General features: G+C 40.5%; 1 protein-coding gene across 1 annotated transcript; it reads right to left on the reverse strand.

The window, feature by feature from the left end:
• Positions 1–4317: 4317 nt before the first annotated feature.
• Positions 4318–21369, reverse strand: slco2b1 (solute carrier organic anion transporter family, member 2B1). The gene is made up of 15 exons (XM_018730511.2): positions 21226–21369; positions 19855–19976; positions 17782–17919; positions 16124–16286; positions 15392–15616; positions 14523–14621; positions 12936–13066; positions 10641–10755; positions 10244–10408; positions 9896–10085; positions 7724–7868; positions 6356–6522; positions 6071–6135; positions 5464–5584; positions 4318–5105 (listed from the first exon to the last, which is right to left on the reverse strand). Exons 2-15 carry the CDS (start codon positions 19933–19935, stop codon positions 4925–4927), a joined length of 1986 nt encoding a protein of 661 aa, XP_018586027.2. The 5' UTR covers positions 19936–19976; positions 21226–21369; the 3' UTR covers positions 4318–4924.
• Positions 21370–22551: the final 1182 nt, after the last annotated feature.

Below are 22551 nucleotides of genomic sequence, written 5' to 3' on the forward strand. Positions count from 1 at the left end.
AGATGTTGGGAACGTAATTTTGGTGATTACACAGTTCAAAACTGTAAAACCTTTCATCTTTCAATGGTTTGTTTATTTTAGAGGAAAAACTTCCAATTTAAACACTAATGAATAAGCATGCATTATACTCCATGCAAACTCTATGCAATATCCTGCTTGGACTATTGCATCTCTCCCTTGTCTGGTCTTACAGCCTCTGTCATTGAGCCTGTCTAGAGATTCTGATATAGAATGCTGTTGTATGAGTCATGTTTGACCTACCAAAGCATTTCCATGTTCCAGTATTCCCATTTACCCTCCTTATCTCTCTCCATTGGCTTCCTGCAGCTGTCTGCATGAAATTCACAACTCTGGTTACAGCCTACAAAACCATTAAAAGATCTGCTTCACTGTATCTACAAGACCTGATCCCCTCCATACAGGACATTTACCAAATATGGTCAACCCGCAAAACACTCACCATCACATCTGCCCCCTCCCACCACTCCCACAGTCTCTTCATCCCCCTGCCATCCAGCAGAAGATACCAAAGTATCCGTACCACCTCCTCCAGACTGCGCCACAGCTTCTTCCCTAAGACTGTGAGAATCCTTAACAGCATGAACCCCCAGACCACCCATACAATAAATATACAAAAAAATATACAAAAGCACATTATTGTGAAACAAAATTATGCATTACTCAAATAACCGAATCCTCCGTGCCTTGGGATATTACCCTTCAAAAATGTACTTGAACTGTTAAATTTTTAACACACACTGTCCCACTATTTGTTTATTGTGGTCCTACAGCTCACACCACTGCCTGTGTAGTGTTTATTGTCTGTAGTGTCTAGTATTTTGTCACTAGTGCTACAATGTAAATGTCATGGTGTCCAGTGTCATTCACCGGAAGGAAGCCATCGGACATAAGTGCAGAGCGTCGGAGTTTAATAGGGAAATCTAAAGAACGCAGTCACAAAACATACCAAGGGTCGCCAATGTACAAATGTAACCAAGGGGACAATCCAAAAGCCGTAATCTGAGAGACAAGCAGGAGATCGTGGAGTCAAAAGAAGGACGGGAGAGGAGACGGGAGAACAGGGTTGAGGACGGGTGGAATAGAAAAGGTAGGTAAGGCAGTAAGCACGCACGAAGAGCGATGAACAAGGCTGAACAAGGTTCTGCGTCTGCGTGCGCTCCAAACCTCTTTTTTATGTGCCTATCCCCTGATCTGCAGCAGGTGATCCTCGTTGAGCCAAGGGGGGCGTGACAGTAAATTACATGTCCTGTATGATTTTCTTTTTGTACTGTACATCATATGTGAATCTTTTTAGTATTATATTGCCTGTGCATATTGTATATTATGTATATTGTTGCCAGACTCTGGCCTACGTACTGCAGTGTCCTGTGTTTGCACTTGTCTTGCACTATATTTCTTATGTGCCACAGAGGTTCAAAGAGAGAAAAAATTTCTTTCCCCTGTATGTGTAACTCACCTATAGGTGGAATGACAATAAAGTTGACTTTGACTATGGTCACTCACTACAGCTCAGCCAGACTGCATTATTGCTTTGCTTCCACTGGCTTTGTGGTTCCATGCACAAAAAGTTCAAAATCAAATGCACAAAAGTTTTAGGTTTTGGGTCTAATGTAGTGGAATGACCCTCCTCTTTCACTAAGAACTGTTGAATCTCTCAACACTGAAAAAGGGTCTTTTTCGGACTCACTTCTCCCCTCATCTTGAAAAGCGTGTACAATGTTATCAGTTTATTAATGAAAAAATCCTACATGCAGCTACTGTTGTAATATATCCTGGTTTATATCAGTTTTGTACACTATCCAAAATATGGAAGCTGACTCTAATGTCGTCGCACCAATGGTATACTTCAGCTATGTTATACTGGCCTCTTGTGGTCCTGTTAAGTTCAAGGTTAAGTTGAGATTTTGAGTTAAGAGTTAAAAACCAGCTGGACTTCTGTGTGACATAGAATTTACCAGTTCAGCTCTTAACATGATGACACATATGTGTTAACCTTGTTTTAACAACTGTCAGCACACATACAAATACTCCAAACTCCAAAGTTTTGATAATGCATTATCATTGGATAAAAAAGAAATACACACATACATTTTCAGAACCGCTTGTCCCATACGGGGTCGCGGAGCCTACCCGGTAACACAGGGCGTAAGGCCAGAGGGGGAGGGGACACACCCAGGACGGGACGCCAGTCTGTCGCAAGGCACCCCAAGCGGGACTCGAATCCCAGACCCATCGGAGAGCAGGACCGTGGTCCAAACCACTGCGCCACCACACCCCTAAAAAAGAAATAACTTTACTAAAAATATAACTAACTATACAGATGTGTTCAACATAGAAATCATGGTACAAAACACAGGGAAAAACTTTATTCATACATAAGCGGTCTTGATTTCAACATTTAGCAGACACTTTTCTCCAAAGCAACTTCCAGTAAACTCTATGTACTGTCATCAGCCCATACACCTTATTCACCAAGGTAATTTACACGGCTAGATACACTACTTATAATGGGTCACTCATCTATACATCGGTGGAACACACGCGCTCTCTCTCTGTCACACACACTATGCGGGAACCTGAACAGCATATCTTTGGACTGTGGGAGGAAACCCACGCAAACACAGGGAAAATATGCAAACTCCACACAGCCCGAGCAGGGATCGAATCCACATCTTCTCATACCCTTCAGGTGCTGTGATGCAAAGGTGCTGTTTGGTGTGCCATCCCATTCGTTCCTGCCCCTTATCTGTTGATTTGAATCATAAACATTTCAGAGGGTGTGCGTGCATGTGTGCTTGCACAGTACTGCTGCCACAACAAAAGGAAAGCACTGAACACGAAAGTGAAAGTAAAAATTCTTGGAAAATGCTGAAAGCAGGACTGTTCCAAGTGCTTTGGAAAAAGAGTGAGGGGGAGAATTCTGGTAGGACTGGAAGTCTGACCCACAGTTCCAGGGAATTTTCACTCATTCATGAGTTTTACATAGCCAAGAACTGACAATTTTCCCTTTTATTAGCTAGTTACAGTAAATGACTTTTTTCTATGGCATGAGTCTGGGGGTGCGGTGGCGCAGTGGGTTGGACCGGGTCCTCCTCTCTGGGGGGTCTGGGGTTTGAGTCCCGCTTGGGGTGCCTTGTGGTGGACTGGCGTCCTGTCCTGGGTGTGTCCCTTACTCCCTGAGCTGCTGGGTAGGCTCCGGTTCCCCGCAACCCCATATGGGACAAGCGGTTCAGAAAGTGTGTGTGTGTGTGTGTATGTATTTCACGAGTCAATAATTGTGACAGAATAATCTTACTCTATTCTAAAAGAGAATTTATTAAACTTTGAGAACAACTTGCCTGTTCCATACAAATTGTAATATAACTCAATCTCTGGACAAGTCCAAACCAAGCCACTTGAGCTTATCTGATGTTGTGACCTAAACCAGAGATTCTGTATCCTAAACAGTGTACTGCTCTTTGCAGACAGGCCAAACCAGAAAATCTTCACTATTCAAAAGCACAGCTTCATATGTCAAGGATATCCAACACAGTGACTTCACATAATATTAAAAAGGCAATGAGTTACACGAAGAAACTTATTTATTTATTGTTCCAGATAGTAGGGTGATACTATATGTGAAACTCTACATGGCTCAGAGAATATGTTCAGGTCCTTAGAAGATTTCTTATATTTCTTCTTATATTCTTTATAACTTGTTAATAGTACAAAAATATCACATCATCAAAAAGAGTATATCTCAACTTCTACATGTATACACATAAACTGCACAGGTGGAAGATTATTTTCATGGTAGTTCACCATTGTACGGTTTGGTATTGTGGCACTAGTGAAAGAAATTTTAGTACAATGAAAATACAAATATCATAGCATACTCTGGAAGGAATTTTGCATTTAGTACATGGGTAAATAAACCCACTGAAACATAGAGATGTGACAAAAATTGGCTGAACCAGGGTATGTGAATGATACAACTGTGTAACACATTGCTTTATAAAAATACGATATGCAATTGCATTTCACATTCTGTGCAGTAGTGTAGCATTTTGTAAACACGGAGTTCAGAACAGAAGGCTTTCAACAAAAACAACGTGTCATTTTGAAAATCACAGTTGAGTTAAACTAAACATTCAAACACACACACACACACACACACACTTTTCTGTGCCACTTGTCCCATACAGGGTCACAGGGAACCAGAGCCTAACCCAACAACTCAGGGTGTAAGGCTAGAGGGGGAGGGGACACACCCAGGACAGGACACCAGTCCATCGCAAGGCACCCCAAGCAGGACTTGAACCCCAGACCCACCCGAGAGCAGGACCCAGTCCAACCTACTGCACCACCGCACCCCCAACATTCAAACATCTTCAGAAAAATTGTGAACATAGTACTTTAAAACCATACAGAACGACATCAGAGAAATGTACTTTTTTACTTTGGTAGATGCAGTTAAGTGGTTTAGGTATATTAAAAGCCTGGAGCAAGCATATACAACAACAACACTGCAGTATAACTATGCGAGTACTTAAAATGATCATAAAAAATATGCAATGACACAGAAAAAAGAAAACACAATAATCATATATCACATTCTTTTATCATTACAAGCTTAGTTAGAAGACAGCTGCTGCTCACATCTGGTGGGAATGGGCAAAGAAATTTCCTGAGACTGAGGATGTACAGTATCTGTAATGCCTTAGTCTGTGAAGTTTTTTTAACCCACAAAATGTGTGATTCACTCACATTGGCATCACACTCCACAATCTCTGTGTGAAAACTCTGGTGGTCTGCTCCAGCTGACCACTTGAATTCACAAGAAGTGCCAGAGGGGTCCGTTTGACAAGGGTGCCAGAAGGAAACCCCAGTACCTCAGAAAGCTGCTTATAGCAAAGTTGTATTATCATGCCTCAGATTTACACATTTTTTCATTTTCTTCTGACTTGCTTGGCTTACTGATGAGAGGAAGCCTGTTTGGTTTGTTCTCCTCACTGTCCAGTGGTTCACTTCCCTTAATTTTCCTGAGGGTCAGCAGGAAGCAGACGAATGCCCCAAATAAGAAAAACACCTGAAGGCCGAGGAACCTGTGGGTGAGATTAATTTTTTAGGATTGCTCCTTTGCCTGTTGTAATTTAAAGTGTATGACAGTTGCTTAGGTTCCTAGCAAGTAAACGAGACTTAGTCAACCTGTAGCTTTTAAAGTTATACATCTTGACATATAGTATATAGTTCTGTATTCATTGAAGTTACAGAGACAAGGGGTTTTCACAAAAGGGTACAACAGGCATCCAGTGCTGAAATTTCATTAAGTGCTAGTGTTCATACCCAAATTTTACCTGATGGCAGAATTATTAGAGAATTATGAGAGTAAGGATAGTAATGAGATCAGTGACTTTTGAAAGAGGAAATGACAGCAAAACAGATGACCCTCAGTGGTCATACCTCTGTCGAAAATGATCCAAGTTGTAGTAGCGGCAGGAAGTATTTTTGTTGCACTTTTTTGCCCATAAGATGCAAGTCGTGTCAATGGCACTTCCATATAAAACTGGGCCTGGCATGAAGGCTGCAAGAGAAAATATAATAAACTTCACACACATTTTTTTTTGTCACTTTGTTGTGTTTTCACAGTACCCATCAGCACACAAAGATCACTAGCATTAAAACTGTGGAAATAACTGGCAGGCAAATTAGTTTTCACATATCCATGGGCTTCATAACTTTAGTTCTTCCTGAGAATGAAGCACAACTGACATTTGTTCTCTATATCTTACTAAGATACCACTTCAAATGAAAAAGACACAAGTAGTGACGCACATTCTGAAAACTAGGATGCACTATTGTGCAACCAAGTGATTCAGTTCTACATTTTTTTGGAATTGGTAATACGCCTACAAAGTCTGAATCAGCAAAAAGAAGTACAAGGAATATTTAGACTTTCATTCCTACTAACAATACTTCATAATGAAAATTCTTTTGCTTAATTAGTATATTACACTACTGGACAGATTGAACCAGCTGTTGCAGTTTCCTTAAGATTCTGAATACTCACCTAGCACTCTGAACATCATAAACTGAATCCCCAGGGCAAATGACTTATCCTCTGGCTTCACTGTCCTAAACAAAAGAAGGAAGTAGGGGCTGAAAAGTCAACAGCTCACTTTTTCTGGAGAAAGACTAAGAACCTTTAATGATTGCTATTGACAGGTCTATACAATCTGCTGTTACTCATTTTCCTGTTGACAAAAAACTTTTCTGCCATTCAGTCACCATCAACTTGGCAACCCTAAATTTCAGAGAAGAACTGAAGACTACAAAAGCAATAAGCAGCCATTACCTGAGTATCATCATGAAGGAGGGTGTCTGGACAAGGGAGGCCACAAATCCAGTCAGGGCACAAAGGACTACAAAAGGGAGGAAGAGGTGGGCGCACCCTGTCCCACAGGACCCAGGCACAGCAAACCCAGAACCATTGGCCCCAATGCATTTGCAGTTAGTATAGTTCTGCAGAATTGGAGACAAACCAGCACATGTAACTCATTTTACTCTTATCAAGGCTCAAGGTCAATAGGTACAATAATGGTTAAGGAACTGAATATAACCAAAAGATTGTTGTGTAAAGTCTGGGGAAGGGCAAAGGTACTGCACCAATGAAAAGGTGTTCAAAATGCTTAAGTAATTTTTTCAGCTGAAAATTAGGAGAGGATTTGAAGAAATGAGACTGGCAAGAAATCTGTTTATGTGTTAATTTTTAAATCAAGCAAATGAGCAATTTAGGACAAGTAGCTCAAAAACACACCAAGTGGGGCTCACAGGTTTACCCAGATCCTGTATCTGCAAAAATATCTCCAATTTTTAATTGGATTACTAGTTTTGATTTATCTCCATTGTATCTCTACATCTGTCTCAAAGAACAACTGAATATGTTTGCTGTGTGTGACCAGGAGGAATCTGAAAGTTCTTTTTCCCGAGCTCCAAATGGTTTTTTGTTTCTATTATATCACTTATAATTTACATAAAGTTAACCTTTTTTTAGCCTGATATGACTCTGTATGTTGCTAAGGTTGCTCGAATCATATTATTCACACTCCAGTTGCTCTCTGTGACCTTAAGTTTGCTAATTCTGTTGAGAACAAATTGCATCCTGCAGCTACTCCCTCAGTAGTGGTGTCCAGCATGTACAATAAGTTGTCTACTGTCCATTTGCTTCTTAAAAAAGATAACACAATTTGGTGCTTAAACCATAAAACTGTTGTTTTATTTTAGATTGGTTAACATTTTGTGAAATCATGGTGATATTAAATTATGCCAAAATTTACAGCTGTATGCAGATGTGAAAATTTTAATGTTTCTTTTCAAATGGGAACACAAACCATGGCACTGTTCTTTACCAGCAGTGGAGGAAATACCTGTAAAAACAATATTTATCTGAACCTTGCGCACAACGATCATTTGGCCAACGTACAAACAGGAAGCAGAAGCAACTGATATGCCAAACGCAACAAAAGGATTTTGAACTCAGCTCAGAAGGCTTTTTATAAAAACATGGATTCTTCATGCACAATCCAGTATTGATATTGGCAGATGTTCAGATGACAGAGGTGTTGCAACAGAGAAAAAACACAGAGCATGAACTATGTGCTTTCTATTTACTTTCTACTTCAGCTTTCCAAGTGAACAGAGCAGGGGGAGTACATGCACTCACCAGAATTTTACCTTCCTTAAAGTTTCTCATGCAGCAACCAGCATGGCAGGGTGACCTGAATTCTACACCATCTGAGCCACACACAGGATTAAAAGCCTGATCATCACAGGAGCAGTTTAGATGGCAGGCAGGCTCTGGCTTATAACTGGAAAACAAAACAAATGGAAAGCAGGAACCCATGCCCTCCATGTCAGGTCAAGCCTCTTGACAGAACCAGGTTAATTACAAAGACCTTCATTTCAAAAAGACAGATAAGAAACTCTTAATTTTTAGATTTACAGGGAAGATTCCTGAGGGCTACCCTAATCTCTCATTTGAATCTTGGGTGTTTGCAGGGCATTTTGGATGCCATCGTCTAAATACACAAACACACGCACACACACAGAGTCAGAAACCCCTTGTTCCAAGCAGGGACGCGGCGAAAGGAAACCTAACCCGGCAACAGAGGGTGCAAAGTTGGAGGGGAAGGGGTCATACCCCAGATGGGACGCCAGCCCACCGCAAGGAACCCCAAGCGGGACTCAAACCCCAGACCCATCTGTCTGAATATAGCCCTTCTAACTATAATGGACAACAAACTTGCCTATTTTAGATTTTGAGGTATAAATCAGACCATATGTGAAAACTAAATATATGCTTTAAGGAAGCGTTGGTCACTGCATGGTGTAAAGGTTGCTATGAAAGAGGCAGTCGAGTGCCTTGAGTCACTATTTTTTGAGCAAGACAGCCTGGATTCTGCTGCTGCTGAAATTTTTTTGTATCTGCTGCTGACCTCCTATTTGCAGAGCTCAGTCTGGAGCTGAGTACTTTCTTTAAGAGGAGACAGCTGGATTTGGATTTACTGGGAGTCTGCATACCATTTGTGTGGGGGCTGGGGAATTAGAGCTCCAAGGCTGTGTTCTGTCCATGAATCATCACAATCAGTACACAGGAAATACTTACATGCTCTGAGCCTGAGTGAAAGAAACCAAGCCCGCTTAACATTAATTCACATTCAGACCGTCTGTGCTCCAGTTACTTTATTTTCCAGTTTCAGTGTATATATTTTTTTTTACTCTATGCTGTGGTTTCCTTATTAGCTACATTACTTGTGATCTCCATGGTGAGTGAACTTTATGAAAAACCTAAAACATGTACTATTACATACTGTGTACTGCAGCTTTTTGTATAACATTATTTGTAAGTATGTAATTTGTCAGGACACTGGACATTTGTGTTCCCTGTTAAACAAATTTATTATTTATTTCAGTTTTTTGTAATGGTGAAAATTGTAAATGCCTGGCTCAAGTAACACTAATACCTTGCTCTTATTTTCTTCTTTAGATAAAATCCCATGTAGAGATTAATAATTAATAACAAAGAGAGATAGTTTGTTGCTTAAGCCACCAGTGAAAAAAGCTGAGTTGTGAGTTAACACAGTGCACTCATGTTCATTGCTACAATCATTGCTACCAGTTCACAAAAACTGGCTTAACTGACAGAAAGTCCAAGGTGAACAGAACTCCTACAGTAACTTTGCCAATGCTGCTGACAGTGTTATCTTTCACATCACATAGTTAGACATGCTTAGACATGAATACTTTGAAATGTACTTTGATACCAATCACTCTACAGGTTCCCATCAGATCTGTTTGTACCTCACCTTTGAACATGACTTAACAAGAGCTCTACTGTACTGAGATTACTACAGTAAGTTGCAGCATTGTAATTTCTGAATAAAGATTTTGTCATTATAATAATAATAGCCTGAAACACATAGGCATTACACCGCATTAAATATTTGCTTTATAGGCTTTTCTTTTGTTTTGTTTGGCTAAAGGAATATGTAATCAACCTTGACCATACACAAGAAGTTATGCCATTCCAAAGGTCATCTCCACAGTGGAACAGTTGTAAGATGTAAGTTTTATTGGAGAAAACCATTGTTCTGTATGAAAATAATTATAGGAGGTTCAAATAACTTCTTTGTTAGCCGCAATGTTGGATGTGGGAGTTAATCTCAAGCTAGTTATTGTAGCAACTCAGCTATGAAAAGCAGCTGGCAGTATGTTCACTTGCCACTGTCTGAATGAACAAACAAACACAATGCTGACAAATGATTTACCAAACAAGCACAAAAACACAATCAGATGAGTCAGACATCGACAGCGTTGCTCTTGCAGTAAGGTTTACCTCGAGGGGTAGACTCCCGCAATATTCTGTGTTGAGCAGCCAAGGAACAGGAGAGGAATGCCGAAGAGGACCGCAGTGAAGACCATCGCAGTGCACATCAGGGCCGAAGTTTTCACTGACATACACAACCTCCTCATGATGCCCCCCCCTGCCATGATGCCAAGCATGGCAACCGGAATGTTGACACCACCTGAGAGGGACAACAGAGATTGGTTCAAATTACACCACGTTCAAAAATGTTTTCAGTACTGCTTTTAAGTCATGTTCTGTCATGTGAAAATTCTTGCACACAGAGGTGGTTCAATGGCATTGCAGAAACATGCACAGCAAGACCCTTTGCTTACTCACCAATTATCATGTTTGAGACGGAAGCTGTTTTTGAGAACTGCTGCTCAATGAACTTGGACATGAAAGTGGCAAGACCTGCCACCATCGCAGACAGGTTGACCTGGGCCAACACCACCAGCAGGTAGATAGGGTTCTTCAGTGTCCTTAGCACAATTTTAGGAAAAGCTTTTCAAGAAAAACAAATTTAGAAATATGATTTTCACTTGCATAAAATCACAAGTCCAGTTACTTTGTATTTTTTACGTGTGACCTCTAAATATGGTACTTTCAAACAAAAATATTGTGAACAAGGAACTGAAACTAGCTGACCCCTCTTCTCATATAGGGAAAATATGATCATCATCAGATAACTTCATGTTCAACCAAAGGAAACTATTAGATGCATGCAAAAGTTCACCTTTCAAGAACTTGACCATTGAAAGATCCTCAGCGTAACTGGTGGAAGGAACAGGATCCTTCCTGTTTTGGATCATCTTCTCAGACTGGGGCTCTGTGGCACCATCACCAGTTTCCTTTGCAGAGAGACAATATGTCAGCACGTCAGCATTAATCTGTACAGAAGTAATCCTAAAGCTCTAGGAATAAGCAACAAGGGAGTTTGCTATTTAGTATCATCCTGAAAAAATTTAGCTGACACTTCTTTCCAAATGCAACTTTCACAATTTTAAACCCCTTTGAATTTTTACAAGAGCAATACAGGATGAATACAGTTACCTAGGGTTCTACAGCAGCAGTAAATAATAAGGTTTAAACCAACAACTGCCAGGACATAATTCTATGTATTTTAACACTATTTGCCTGACCTACAGAGTAATTGTGCACATCACTCCATTCTCTAAATATGAGAGGTATGTCAACAAGAAAAACTATTGTACCCCTGAATTTAGTTTTTCTTTGTGATAACTCATGATTATTTCATATTTGGCCTTTATTAAGTCTGACCTTACTGTATCTGACAGTGTTGTTTAACCCAAATGTGTCTTTTCTTGGAAATGTGGCAGTTTAAAGCCCTGGGTGCACAAAAGTGGAAGTGACACATCTGAGAGGAAAGGACAACATGGAAAATCTTTTCAATAGAAATTAATCTCGATTCAAGTTCTCAGTCCAGTTTTTCAAAAACATGGTGCTGTATGTCTGACAATGAAGCATATTTTTATCACAGCTCTGTGGAGAGATGCTGAATTAATAACCCCCCCCCCACTACTGCAATAACTTATAACTTTCACTGCTCTATTGTATGTACTTCTGCAGAGAGCTTCCTGTCTTTATTTCAGACTCAGTCAGACATCCAGTGTTGTTCTAGCAAAACAAAAAGGAACAAAACAGGATTTGTCTTTCAGTTTAAGAGAAGGTCAAGTGGAATATCTCCTTTCTGACACCTAATTGTGAAAAACAACATTTCCTAAGTGTGGAATGTTCTGGAATGAGTATATTTAAATGGCCCGATTTTGGTTCTCTGTTATTGAAAATAATGTTTTGTCACAAACATATTGATTGTTTCTATTTTCCATTTTTTCAGTATGACTTGTTTTAAGATTCTACAAATCCTTCATCTTTGTTGATGCCTGCCAAGTAACTGTTTTCACAAAAGAATTTTGAAGACTCAGCTGTGGTCACCCACATCAGAGAATTGAGTCTTGATGAAGGGAAGTTGAGCAATAAGCCATTGCAATAATGACAATGCACCATATGACTTGACATCAGAGTTCATCCTTCCTACTGGAACTGCTTGTGAAGAAAGGTGGCTGACATATGCTTTTCAAGTTATATTTGTATGTGTACTTTTGCCAACAAACTTCAGTGTAAGCACATCCTGTATTGATAGGCTTATACTGCATGGTATATAAGACAGAAACATAATACAGAGCATAAAAGTATAAAAAGTAAATAAACAAAAAATAAATGTTTAAAGGGTACTTCTATCTTGCATTTTCGCTTGAAATTGCTTGTAGAGGTGACTTGTTGCAGACAGAGCATTTTTCCACCCTACTCAGCACATACAAGGTACGCAAGCCTCCATCTGCTCTGTCTTTTATGGTAAAAATATGAGGAAGTATGGATGAACTGTATCTGGAATGTTTTTTACTTTTTTTTGCTGCAATTATAACTATCATTATCTGTAAAGAATATAAAGAAACCTAAATTACATTGTGTTACATTCTATCTGTTATTTTGCTCCATTCAATTGCCTGTATATTGGCAAAGAACATATATACCAATTATGATATTGTTTTAGAACAACAAGATCACAAAACATGCTTTTTTAAGAGATCACCAATAGGTAAGAAAATGGGTGCAATGTCAAAATGAGGTAAACCACAGACACTGTGAACTAGAGAATAGACAATGCTGCATCGAACACTGTATTTCAGGGAGAAGCAGGTTAACCTGTTACACTTTATTTTTCTATTTTGTCTGAACAAGTTCCTGGCAAGCACACTCAACTTCATTTACAAGAGTGATATCACGTGATACCACACCTTGTTGTGTTTAAACACTCGAACTTTGAACAACTTAGTCATCTCTTAGGATATCACTGTTCTTACATGCAACAAAGCTGAGTACATCAAGGCTTGCATTAAGAACTACCAATACTCACAACCAACACAATCAGTTATAGGTAAGAAAATATTTCTCTTAAGGTGAAACCTATTTTGTGAATGAACAATCCCATACCTATATATGAGCCTACCTCTTTTGGCATTTTCCTGGGGAAGAAAAGGTACGGCAAGGATGTGAGGAAGAGGAGGCCACCAGCCAGTAGGAAACCCAACCACCAGGCCCCAACCCATCGGGGGTCACCGGTGTCCAGCTCTATTTCATCTGGAAATAAAACCATACAGAAGCACTGTAGCAAGGACAGACATAATCATTATTACTTATTTGCTTGCACTTTTCTCAGAATAGGTAGTCACAACTTCTTAATTATAGAATTGGATGGCAGCATATTCAGGTTGATGAGCATCACAAAGCAGTACAAGGAAAAACTAATACTCCTTCTACCAGTTACATGTTAGTGGAACACCATAATTAACACAATAAGCAAAGATATGGTTTCCATTTGTTACAATGTACCATGCAGGACTGTATGAACAACTGTATGAAGTCCCAGCATGAAATTCATTACATATGTCATACAAAGCTTCAAGCTTTAAGCTTCAAGAAAGTCACAAGGAAACAACTGAAGCCTGGTTACTTTATTGCCTCATAAGAAGTGGTTTAAATTAGGGCCATTCGATACTTGTTTTGAAGAACTAACATATGGTACAAGTAGACGTTTCCTTACTCAACCTTATGTGATATATTAGTCTTCTAATAAAGTAAATGTATGTGCATTTTTGTGGTCAAGCCACTTCTGGAAATAAACCGTTACCTCATGCCTTTATAAAAGCAAACCAAGCCTGAGTATACACACACACACACACACACACACACACACACTTTCAGAACCGCTTGTCCCCTATGGGGTCGCGGGGAGCCGGAGCCTACCCGGCAACACAGGGCGTAAGGCCGGAGGGGGAGGGGACACACCCAGGACGGGACGCCAGGCCGTCGAAAGGCACCCCAAGCAGGACTCAAACCCCAGACCCACTGGAGAGGAGGACCTGGTCCAACCCACTGCGCCACCACGCCCCCACGCCCCCCACTAGCCTGAGTATAATTATCTCCAAATATTTAGATTCCCTTCAGTTCCCATCCAGAGACGCACTCTGTAATTTAACACACTGGGATCTCTTTTGAACGGCCAGCACCACTTTAGCTTTTTCTGTCTACTGCCAAAGTTTTAAATACATATATGTTTTTTTTTTGGTTTGTCTCTATTTACAGAGGATCCTCATAATAAATTTTTCTTGCAGAGTATTAGTTTGTGTGTACACATTTAGTCTACACAGGGAGAAAAGCCTTTTCACTGATGATGTGCTCAAGCACATCAGTTTATTATGCCAGTTTATTTAGAGGATATCTTTCTTATTTATTTCAATTAAACTAGTTTAATCTCCCACCAGCTAATGCCTTTGTAAGTATTAACACCCAAGAAAACTGTGTTAAGCGACAGGCAGCCAGAGTTGCACAGCAGAAGCTCTTAGATGTCTGTTTTCCTGAAAATACAGGGAACTCAACAAGGGGCTGTTCTTGAAAACTTTATAACAAGGGGACCTCTTCTCCTTTCAGAACTTAAATCAGAAGAACCAGATCAGTGCTTCAGTGAGGTAATTTCAGTGTGGTCTTAAGATAAACAGCCAAGCAATGGTAATGAGTCAACAGAATATAAACTTACGTGGTGCTAGTTTGTCAAAGTCTACATAAAACCGGAGCAATAAGGAGCCTAACATAAACCCTCCAGCTGGTCCAATCACTGTCACAGCAAACATTATGCCTGGAAAAGAGAGGAGAAAGAAACAAAAACATGCGTATTACTCCATTCTTTAACTACAACATAAATTCAAAATGGAACAGATTTTTGCTATATAAAACATTGCATTCAGTAACACGAATACCTTAACAGTAATTAAAGTGACAATTTTTTTGTTAATTTATAAGTAATACAGCGGGGGGCGTGGTGGCGCAGTGGGTTGGACCGGGTCCTGCTCTCCAGTGGGTCTGGGGTTCGAGTCCCGCTTGGGGTGCCTTGCAACGGACTGGCGTCCCGTCCTGGGTGTGTCCCCTCCCCCTGAGGCCTTATGCTCTATGTTGCCAGGTAGGCTCCGGTTCCCCGCGACCCCATATGGGACAAGCGGTTCAGAAAGTGTGTGTCTAACTAATATAAAACTTATTATTAGTAGTGGAACAAAGCATTTCCTGCCATTCGCCCACAATTATGGTTACCTAATATGACTTTTGAATGGATCATCTTAAAGATGATTAGAAATGTCCTAAGCGTTCACATTAGTTGCTTTTAATGTGACATAGTGTAAATCAGTCCTTTGCTAACAGCAAAGTCACCTGATTCTCAAGATAGACAGGCTGTGCTGATTTTTACTCAACCCTGGTTCCTCACTGCTTTAATGCCAGTATTATTCTGACAGTGTTTAAACCTAGTGGTTCAGGTGTAAATCAGGCAAAAATTAAGATGCATTCTCTGAAAAGAGGACCATGTCTCTAACAGAGCAGGTTTGACCACCTGGGCTTGCTATAGCTGTCACCCACCAAGGTACAATGGGGAGTTTCTCTTGCTGGCGTAGTCATCAATGTAGGAGATGCCAAAGGGCTGGATGGGCACCCCACCAATGCCAAGCAGCAGCTGGCCCATGAGCATGATGGGAAGCACCTCCTGGTTGGTACTGCTCTCCTGCTGGGTGCAGTTTTGGGGAGACATCTTGAGGTGTGACTTGTCTGTGGCATGGTACAGGGCAGAGTCCTTGTCCATGTTGTCTAGTAACCAAGTGTAAAGAGAAGAGTGGGTCTCGAGCAAGTGTGAAAGGTGCATATGGTCTAGAAGTGCAGTCCCCTGCTTTTTTTTTTTTACGGCCTTTAATTAGACTAATTTCAGTCATTCAAAGCATGAGCTAAGAACCTGAATAATGACATTTGATGAACATTTTATGGTAAAAAATTAATGGATAAAAATGATCTGGCAGCTAAATTTTAGCCAAAACAGCTGTAATCAATAGCATCAGTATGATTTTTCAGGGCCCTTACTGAGAAATGGACTGCTCTCATTGGCTCCATTTCACACATATGATTGTATGTTTCATAAAGAAGTTATATTTTCTCTGTGATTTATATCCAGTTTCATGTATTGCTATTTATGTCTATGGTTTGTCTGCCTGTCTACAGAACAAGCAACGTGGAGCCCTTCTCTGCAGAAACCCCGCAGACCCATTTGCTGCTCCAGTGCGGTGAGGCCACAGGGGTAATGCATGCAGTAGTGACACTCACTGCTGATGGAGTGACTGTACTGGTAGGGCCCGCTCAGGAAATGGGGTAGGGCCATGAGGAACACAGCCAGGCTAGCAACAAGCGCACCCAGTCCAATCCAACGAGGCCGGTGCACACGGCTCCCAAAGTAGCTGACGAACACAATAAGGGCAGTGTTCCCCACCTGTTGAGGTAGCAGCACAGAAGGAATCAGCACCACAGTCCCTGTCACTTCACTAGATGAAAAATGTCATGATGCCACTCTGTTTTCAAATGTTCAGTGCAATGTGAAATTTAACATTTAAAAAAAAACGTGTGTTTTTGCCAAGCAATCATTAAGATGGTTTTTTTATAAAACATCTCAGTAATTGTGGGCTTTAGGGGATTTAATGCAAATGGAGCAATAAGGGGCGTAGTCTTTGGCAAGCAGTGCAACACTGAACAATTATATTTGACCTACAGTGCCATTTTAATGAAATAATAATTGAAGCTCAGTAAGATTGTATTAAAATGTCTTGAAAGGGATAGCTATAGCAGAAGTTGAATTTCTACAGCCAGTTTTGAGGACAGTTGGTCCCAACTTAAGAACTTTCAAGTAAAAAACTTTTTGTTAGCAATACAAACTGTATGAAGAAGAAATTACACTCACTTAACAATTCAAATTGCCTGCGAAAGCATCACCCAATGCACTGACTGATAGCAAATTGAAAGCATTCCCATGATTTTTTTGAAAGAATGGAGAAAGTGAAAAAGAAGCAAAAAAAATGGTGAACAAGCTGTAGACAATCCGACGCCTTCAACCATTTTTGAACCCATCAGTGATGTGCCACTTCTCTCTCATCTTCCACCTCTTTATAATACCTCCAGCTCTGAGTTGATGGACATTTTTTTCCCACACTTCAAGGTAAATAACATGTAACTTACGCTGCCTTTAAAAAAAAAAATTGTAATTATGCTTTTATTCTAACACTTGTACTGGATATTAAAGAATTTTGTCTGAAATGTGGGGTAAAAGAAGGGATCATGGATGCCCAGGCAACCCCAACACTCTGGTCTAACTCTGTGCAGGCTTCTTTATTGGGCTTTCTTATTTACACTGGCTATAAATATGTGTGCCTGGTCATTTAGAACACCCAGGCATGTTAATAACTGTCTGCCTGTCTGTACCATGGCAGCTCACTGAAGGGAGGGGCCACTTTCCCTTAGGTCTCCACGATCTGCTCAGTGGGAGAGAGAAAGACAGGCTGTGTGCGGTAAAAACCCTGCTGTTGCTTCCCACTCTGCACAGCTGTCTGGGATGTTGACATTTGCATTTACATTTTTTCATTTAGCAGATGCTTTTCACCAAAACGGTATATATCTCAAGTAAGCAAAAGTGCATTTCACCAAGAGACAGAGAGATAGACACAGACATGCAATTTTAAAAGTACAGTCACAAAGTCCAGTACCATCATTTTTGCCAGTGTACATTACAGGAATAGTTGAATATGGAATAGGTGAGGAGCCCAGGACTGCACAATGTCATAACTGACTCACAAACTTTTAAAACCAACAAACCAACCCTCGGAATGGAAGAAATCATGTGGACCGAATGTTTTTTCACTGAGATGAAATGCATTTTTTTCTGTTGAGTTTTGTTAAACAAGAGCAGAACAGACTCATACACTAGTACCCTGTACCTCATTGAAGCAAGCAACGAGGCCTGACTTCTGGCTGGAGAAGCCATATCTCTTTTCGATGGTGGAGATGGAGCCCTTCAGGTAGCCTGACACCAGGAGTTGGGCCAGCTGGAGAAGACCATGGCAGAAGACAAAGAACTGCAAAGGGAAGAGCATGATGGCCATTGACTTGAGCCCTGTGCCTTAGTATAGAAGACATTGTAATATGTTTGTCAGGCTTGGTCCTAAGTCAACAAATCTGTCAAGCTACTATACCTGTGAGAAAATACAAAACAAACTCAATAAATAAGTGTTTAATATGTTAGTAAAATACAGGCAGCCTGTAGCATAATGCTGAGTAAGGTGAGTTTTAAAATATATAATAAAAGGAATTAAAGAAACTTAAAGAACAGGAAAAAAAGAAAGAGATGTGAATCTGAAAACAGGAAGTCTGTGGATATCTCAGCATCCTGTCTGGGGAAATAGAAATGGGGAACATTTGATCCTTTTGTGGGTTTTTTTTTTTACATCTTTTTTCTCACTAAAGATGAAACACAAGTGACATAATAAAATGTAGCTCTCCCAGGAAACTGACCTTATAGTCTGAAGATTTTGTGGAGGCCTGAGTCTAAATATTTAATTAAATATTTTTGACACTGCTGCCCTTTTTTCTCCACCTATGGAAGTGCTGCATAGTTTTTGAGGTGAAAGCTAGAGAACAATATGTGAGAAGAAAATGAGAACCAGGAAATAGTGTCTCAGCACAAGAAACAAAAGCAATAAGAGGCCTAGTACAATTTTTGTAAAGCTACATTTTGTTTGTGTGTTTGTTTCTTAAGAGTGTTGTCTCAGTATTTGGAGGCTGTCGGACACTGTCAGCTTCAAAAAGCATAATTAATATCACTCCAAGAATTTAATAGGACTTTGCTGTTGCATGCTTTGCAGATACAGTGCACTCAAAAAAATGAATGCAAATTTATATGCACATGTGTGTCTTTTTGTGCATATATATATATATTATATATATTTTTTAACTTAATATTGACAGGATGTGGGGCGGTGTAGCGCATTAGATTAAGTGAGAATCAGTATGAATTTTATACAATTAAAAACAAAAAATGTGGGTGTCTTCAAAGGTGGGCAGCACAGTGGCACACTGGGTAGTGCTGCCACTTCACAGCATACTGAGCATAGGTTTGAATCTAGATTATTCTGTATGGAGTTTCCATGTTCTCCCCGTGTCTGTTTGTGTTGTGTTTCCCTTCACAGCATAAAGACATGCATTTCAGGTGAACTGGAGACTCTAAATTGCATATTGTGTGTGTGTGTGTGTGTGGCTGCCCTGCAACTGACCAGCATCCCATCCAGGGTGTAACCTTCTCAGCCTTCTGCCCTATTCTTTCGGGATAGACTCAGGACTGCTGCAACCTTTACTTGGAAACTAAATAAACTTAGTTACTGATATTGAGTGTTGGAAGATGGTAAAGCGTTTGCCCGGTAATCTGAATCCTCACTGCACACCAAACAAAGGAAGGATGGAATTTCATCTTTGGTCTTTGCACTTTTGGTTTGAACAGGAAAAAACAAATGCATGTTGAAATTTTATAAACAAATGTTTGTATATACATATATATAAATATATATATATATATATATATAGAAACAGCTTTCTGCTATGAAATAAATCTATATAAACCTATAACCTAAAGGCAAAAGTTGAAAGCTTGCCTTGCATTCTGCCGCACTGATAAGTCGCCCTGGCCGAGACTGTTCCGACATGTACAAAGGCAAGTTAATGGATCTCCTGCTGAGTGTGCTCTGTTTGGATCTTTTTCCCATGACTTCAGTGCGCAGATTGTTTTCACTTAGCGAAAGAACACTTTACCTCCATGCACAACTGGACAGAGTCAGGAAGCAGGTTTAGTTCACTATACAATAGCACAAGTCCTAACAAACTCCCCAACAGCTGCATTCCCTGCTGGCCTCTCTTTCCAGTGTGAGAGCACAGATCATGCGGCCTCCCAGCGTCAGTGCCACTGGGGTGTGTGAGCATTGCACAGAAGCTGAGGGTGGGCTCTGTAACTGTCGCCATACCTTAATGCTGTTAAATGGGCTCCTGCATTGCGCCTGAGGCCTCGCCTCTGCGCATGTCCCGCTGCGATTGTTAGCTGTCATTTCCCCTGCCTTGCGTGGCGAGGACAGTTTCAGGGGAATCGCTGAGGAATGAAAAAAAACAAGAAAATGCTTCAGTTCCTTTGTGCTGCCATAAAAGTTTGGCCTTCTCTCCCACAGGCTAACAAAAATAACTCCTGAAGGGGAGTTCTGTTGCATTTCAGAGCATTATGCTTATAAATACTTTGCCAACTTCATAGAGAAGGGAAAAGCAGTTTTTTTAGTAACTGTCTTTGGAACATTTCCAATTTCCCCCCTTAAGGCCGTCTTTGTTTTTGTAGTTATACGTTCCCCAACAGAAGTCTCAACTTTAAAGCCATTTCTTTTATAAAGAACAGGACAAAAATACATGAAGTACATTTACCAAACTAATGAGTCAACATTCACTCATCCTTCAACCGTCTGTGCACAGTCGCACAATAATACACTGTTGATAACTGTGTGTGTTTAAGCGTGTATGCATTTTTGAGCGACAAAATCTTAACCTTGGAATACATTTGCATTAGTGCTCGCATGCCCTTATCTGTAGCCTTTCTTTATTTGGCTCAGTCCCAATTCTCACACAATATACACACACAACACAGATACATGCAGAAGAAGAAAGTGAAGGAGAATAGGAGTGAAAGAAAATTTGATTCCTTCGTTAGTTGTCTCTCATCACCCCCAACCTCACCCAACTCCAACCCCAACCTCAACACCAACCCCTCCCAACCCCAACACCAATCCCAATCCCAGTCCCAGCCCCACTCCCCCCAACCCCAATCTTGCCAGGCTATAAGATGTTATCATGCAGTTCAGATTCACCCCGTCAATCAGCCTCATTTCCACAAGACTGCACATGCAGCTTGCAGTGAATGCTGCTGGCCCTCAGCCAGTCCAAAGATCTCATTCCCTGTGCTGGACATGGTGGAGCTTTGAATCCTGTAAACATCCCAAGCACAGGGGGGGGGGACCTTCCACCACAGAAAATGTGGTCTCACTTAGAGAAGTGCTCGGAAAACAATTTTCTGTTCATTTGTTCTTCTATGAAATCTGCATGAGCATACTGCAACTCTTTTCAACTAAAAATCGGACTAATAATAGAACTTGAGTTTGCACAGTCTCTAAGTGTTTAAATTGCACATGCATGATTGTTGTGTGTGAGTGATGATAACTGACTTTTAAACTGCTGGTCTTAATGCTCTTACAGAAACTAAAAAGTATGTGACATTGAAACCTCTGAACACACTGGTGGTGTGCAGGCACGCTTCTATCTTCGAAAAAAAAAAAAAAATTCTAGAGACGGAAACTTACGGATTTGTTGAATTGACGTGGAAAATCTGTGTTCCTGGAACTTGTATTCTGAAGGCTTCTGTCAGTGGTTTTAAAAGTGAAAGGCTTCTTTTCTTACATTACAGGGAGATTTTTTTTTTTAAAGGAAATAGGCGGAGTTTGTGAGTAGTTTGTCCAGATTTTGAAATGCCAAATGGATTGTGAGTCTGAACCTCTTCCACATGATTACTCTTTGCACGCATTTCCCAGTCAGCACACGTTTTTAAAAAATGACCCACTCGAGATTGCTCGTGACACTGCCTTCATATATTGCAACTTACCATTTTTCTTTGCGCTTAGAAGTTTGTATTACTTTTTTTTTTTTAAATTAGCTTTCTTAGAACATTTATTACAGCAGAAATAATAATGTCACTCAAAAAAATTCTGTCGGCCCAGTCGGGTTTGCAGTCAGGAAAGTAAAAAAAATAATAAAGCGAATTGCAGTATCGAAAATCAAAACGACAAAAGCACGAACGTTCTCGGTTTGTCTGCGATGTGCTGAAATGACCTCCCCCTCTCTCACTCAGAACTGCTGAATCTCTCTGTACCTTTATGATTCATTGAAGGGTCTCGAAAAGTCACCTTTCCCACTCACTTCTCCCCAATCTCGTAAGTGTTCGATCAACGTCTGCGTGTGTGTCATGTTTAATAATTTTTAACAACAGAAATCCGTGTGAAGAACATTGTTCATGCATGGTGGAATGTGACCGTGTCTCTCCTGTTGATGTTGCGCACTTTTTGTGTTGTTCTCTGACATGTATGTTGCTTGGAGAAACAAAGTGAATAAAATCGTAAAGTCGGAATCACGTCATCGTGGAAACTCAATATTTACTACAAGCACTTTTGCAAGTGATATACTGTATTTACGTAAATTCTGGTGTTTGGGATGTCCTAACTGGAAATATATAAGCCAAAAGTTGTTGTTTAAATGTTAATTACTCTATTAATCGCATAAGGTGTACATATAGGGGAGAAAGCGCTCTGTGAGGCTCCTGGTGCTGTTTTGTGCAGTGATACGAATGACCACAAGGGGGCAATAGAGGCTTCTGAGAAATTTCAGCTAAAGCAAGACCTGAGTGTAAAGACTGCCAGTCGTTAACATTTTAAATACACACACACACACAATGTGGAAAACAGCTTATCCTAAGCCGAGGCGCGACAAACCGGAGCCTCACCCAGCAACACAGGTGACACACCCCCGATGGGACACCAGTCCACCACAAGGCACTCCAAGCAGGCCTCGAACCCCAGACCTGCCACACAGCAGGCCTCGGCCAAACCCGCTGCACCACCGTACCCCCCACAACA

Source organism: Scleropages formosus, chromosome 4 (genome assembly GCF_900964775.1).
Source record: "Scleropages formosus chromosome 4, fSclFor1.1, whole genome shotgun sequence".
Lineage (NCBI taxonomy): Eukaryota > Metazoa > Chordata > Actinopteri > Osteoglossiformes > Osteoglossidae > Scleropages > Scleropages formosus.

What these genes read in the sequence shown, in the direction of transcription:
- slco2b1 (XM_018730511.2), bottom strand. Translation starts at nt 19,935, where the DNA reads ATGACAGCTAACAATCGCAGCGGGACATGCGCAGAGGCGAGGCCTCAG. An exon ending in CTTTGACAAACTAGCACCAC is followed by an intron (nt 13,067 to 14,522) that starts GTAAGTTTATAT and finishes TTTTATTTCCAG; the next exon opens with ATGAAATAGAGCTGGACACC. An exon ending in TATGATGTTCAGAGTGCTAG is followed by an intron (nt 5,585 to 6,070) that starts GTGAGTATTCAG and finishes TTTCTCTTGCAG; the next exon opens with CCTTCATGCCAGGCCCAGTT.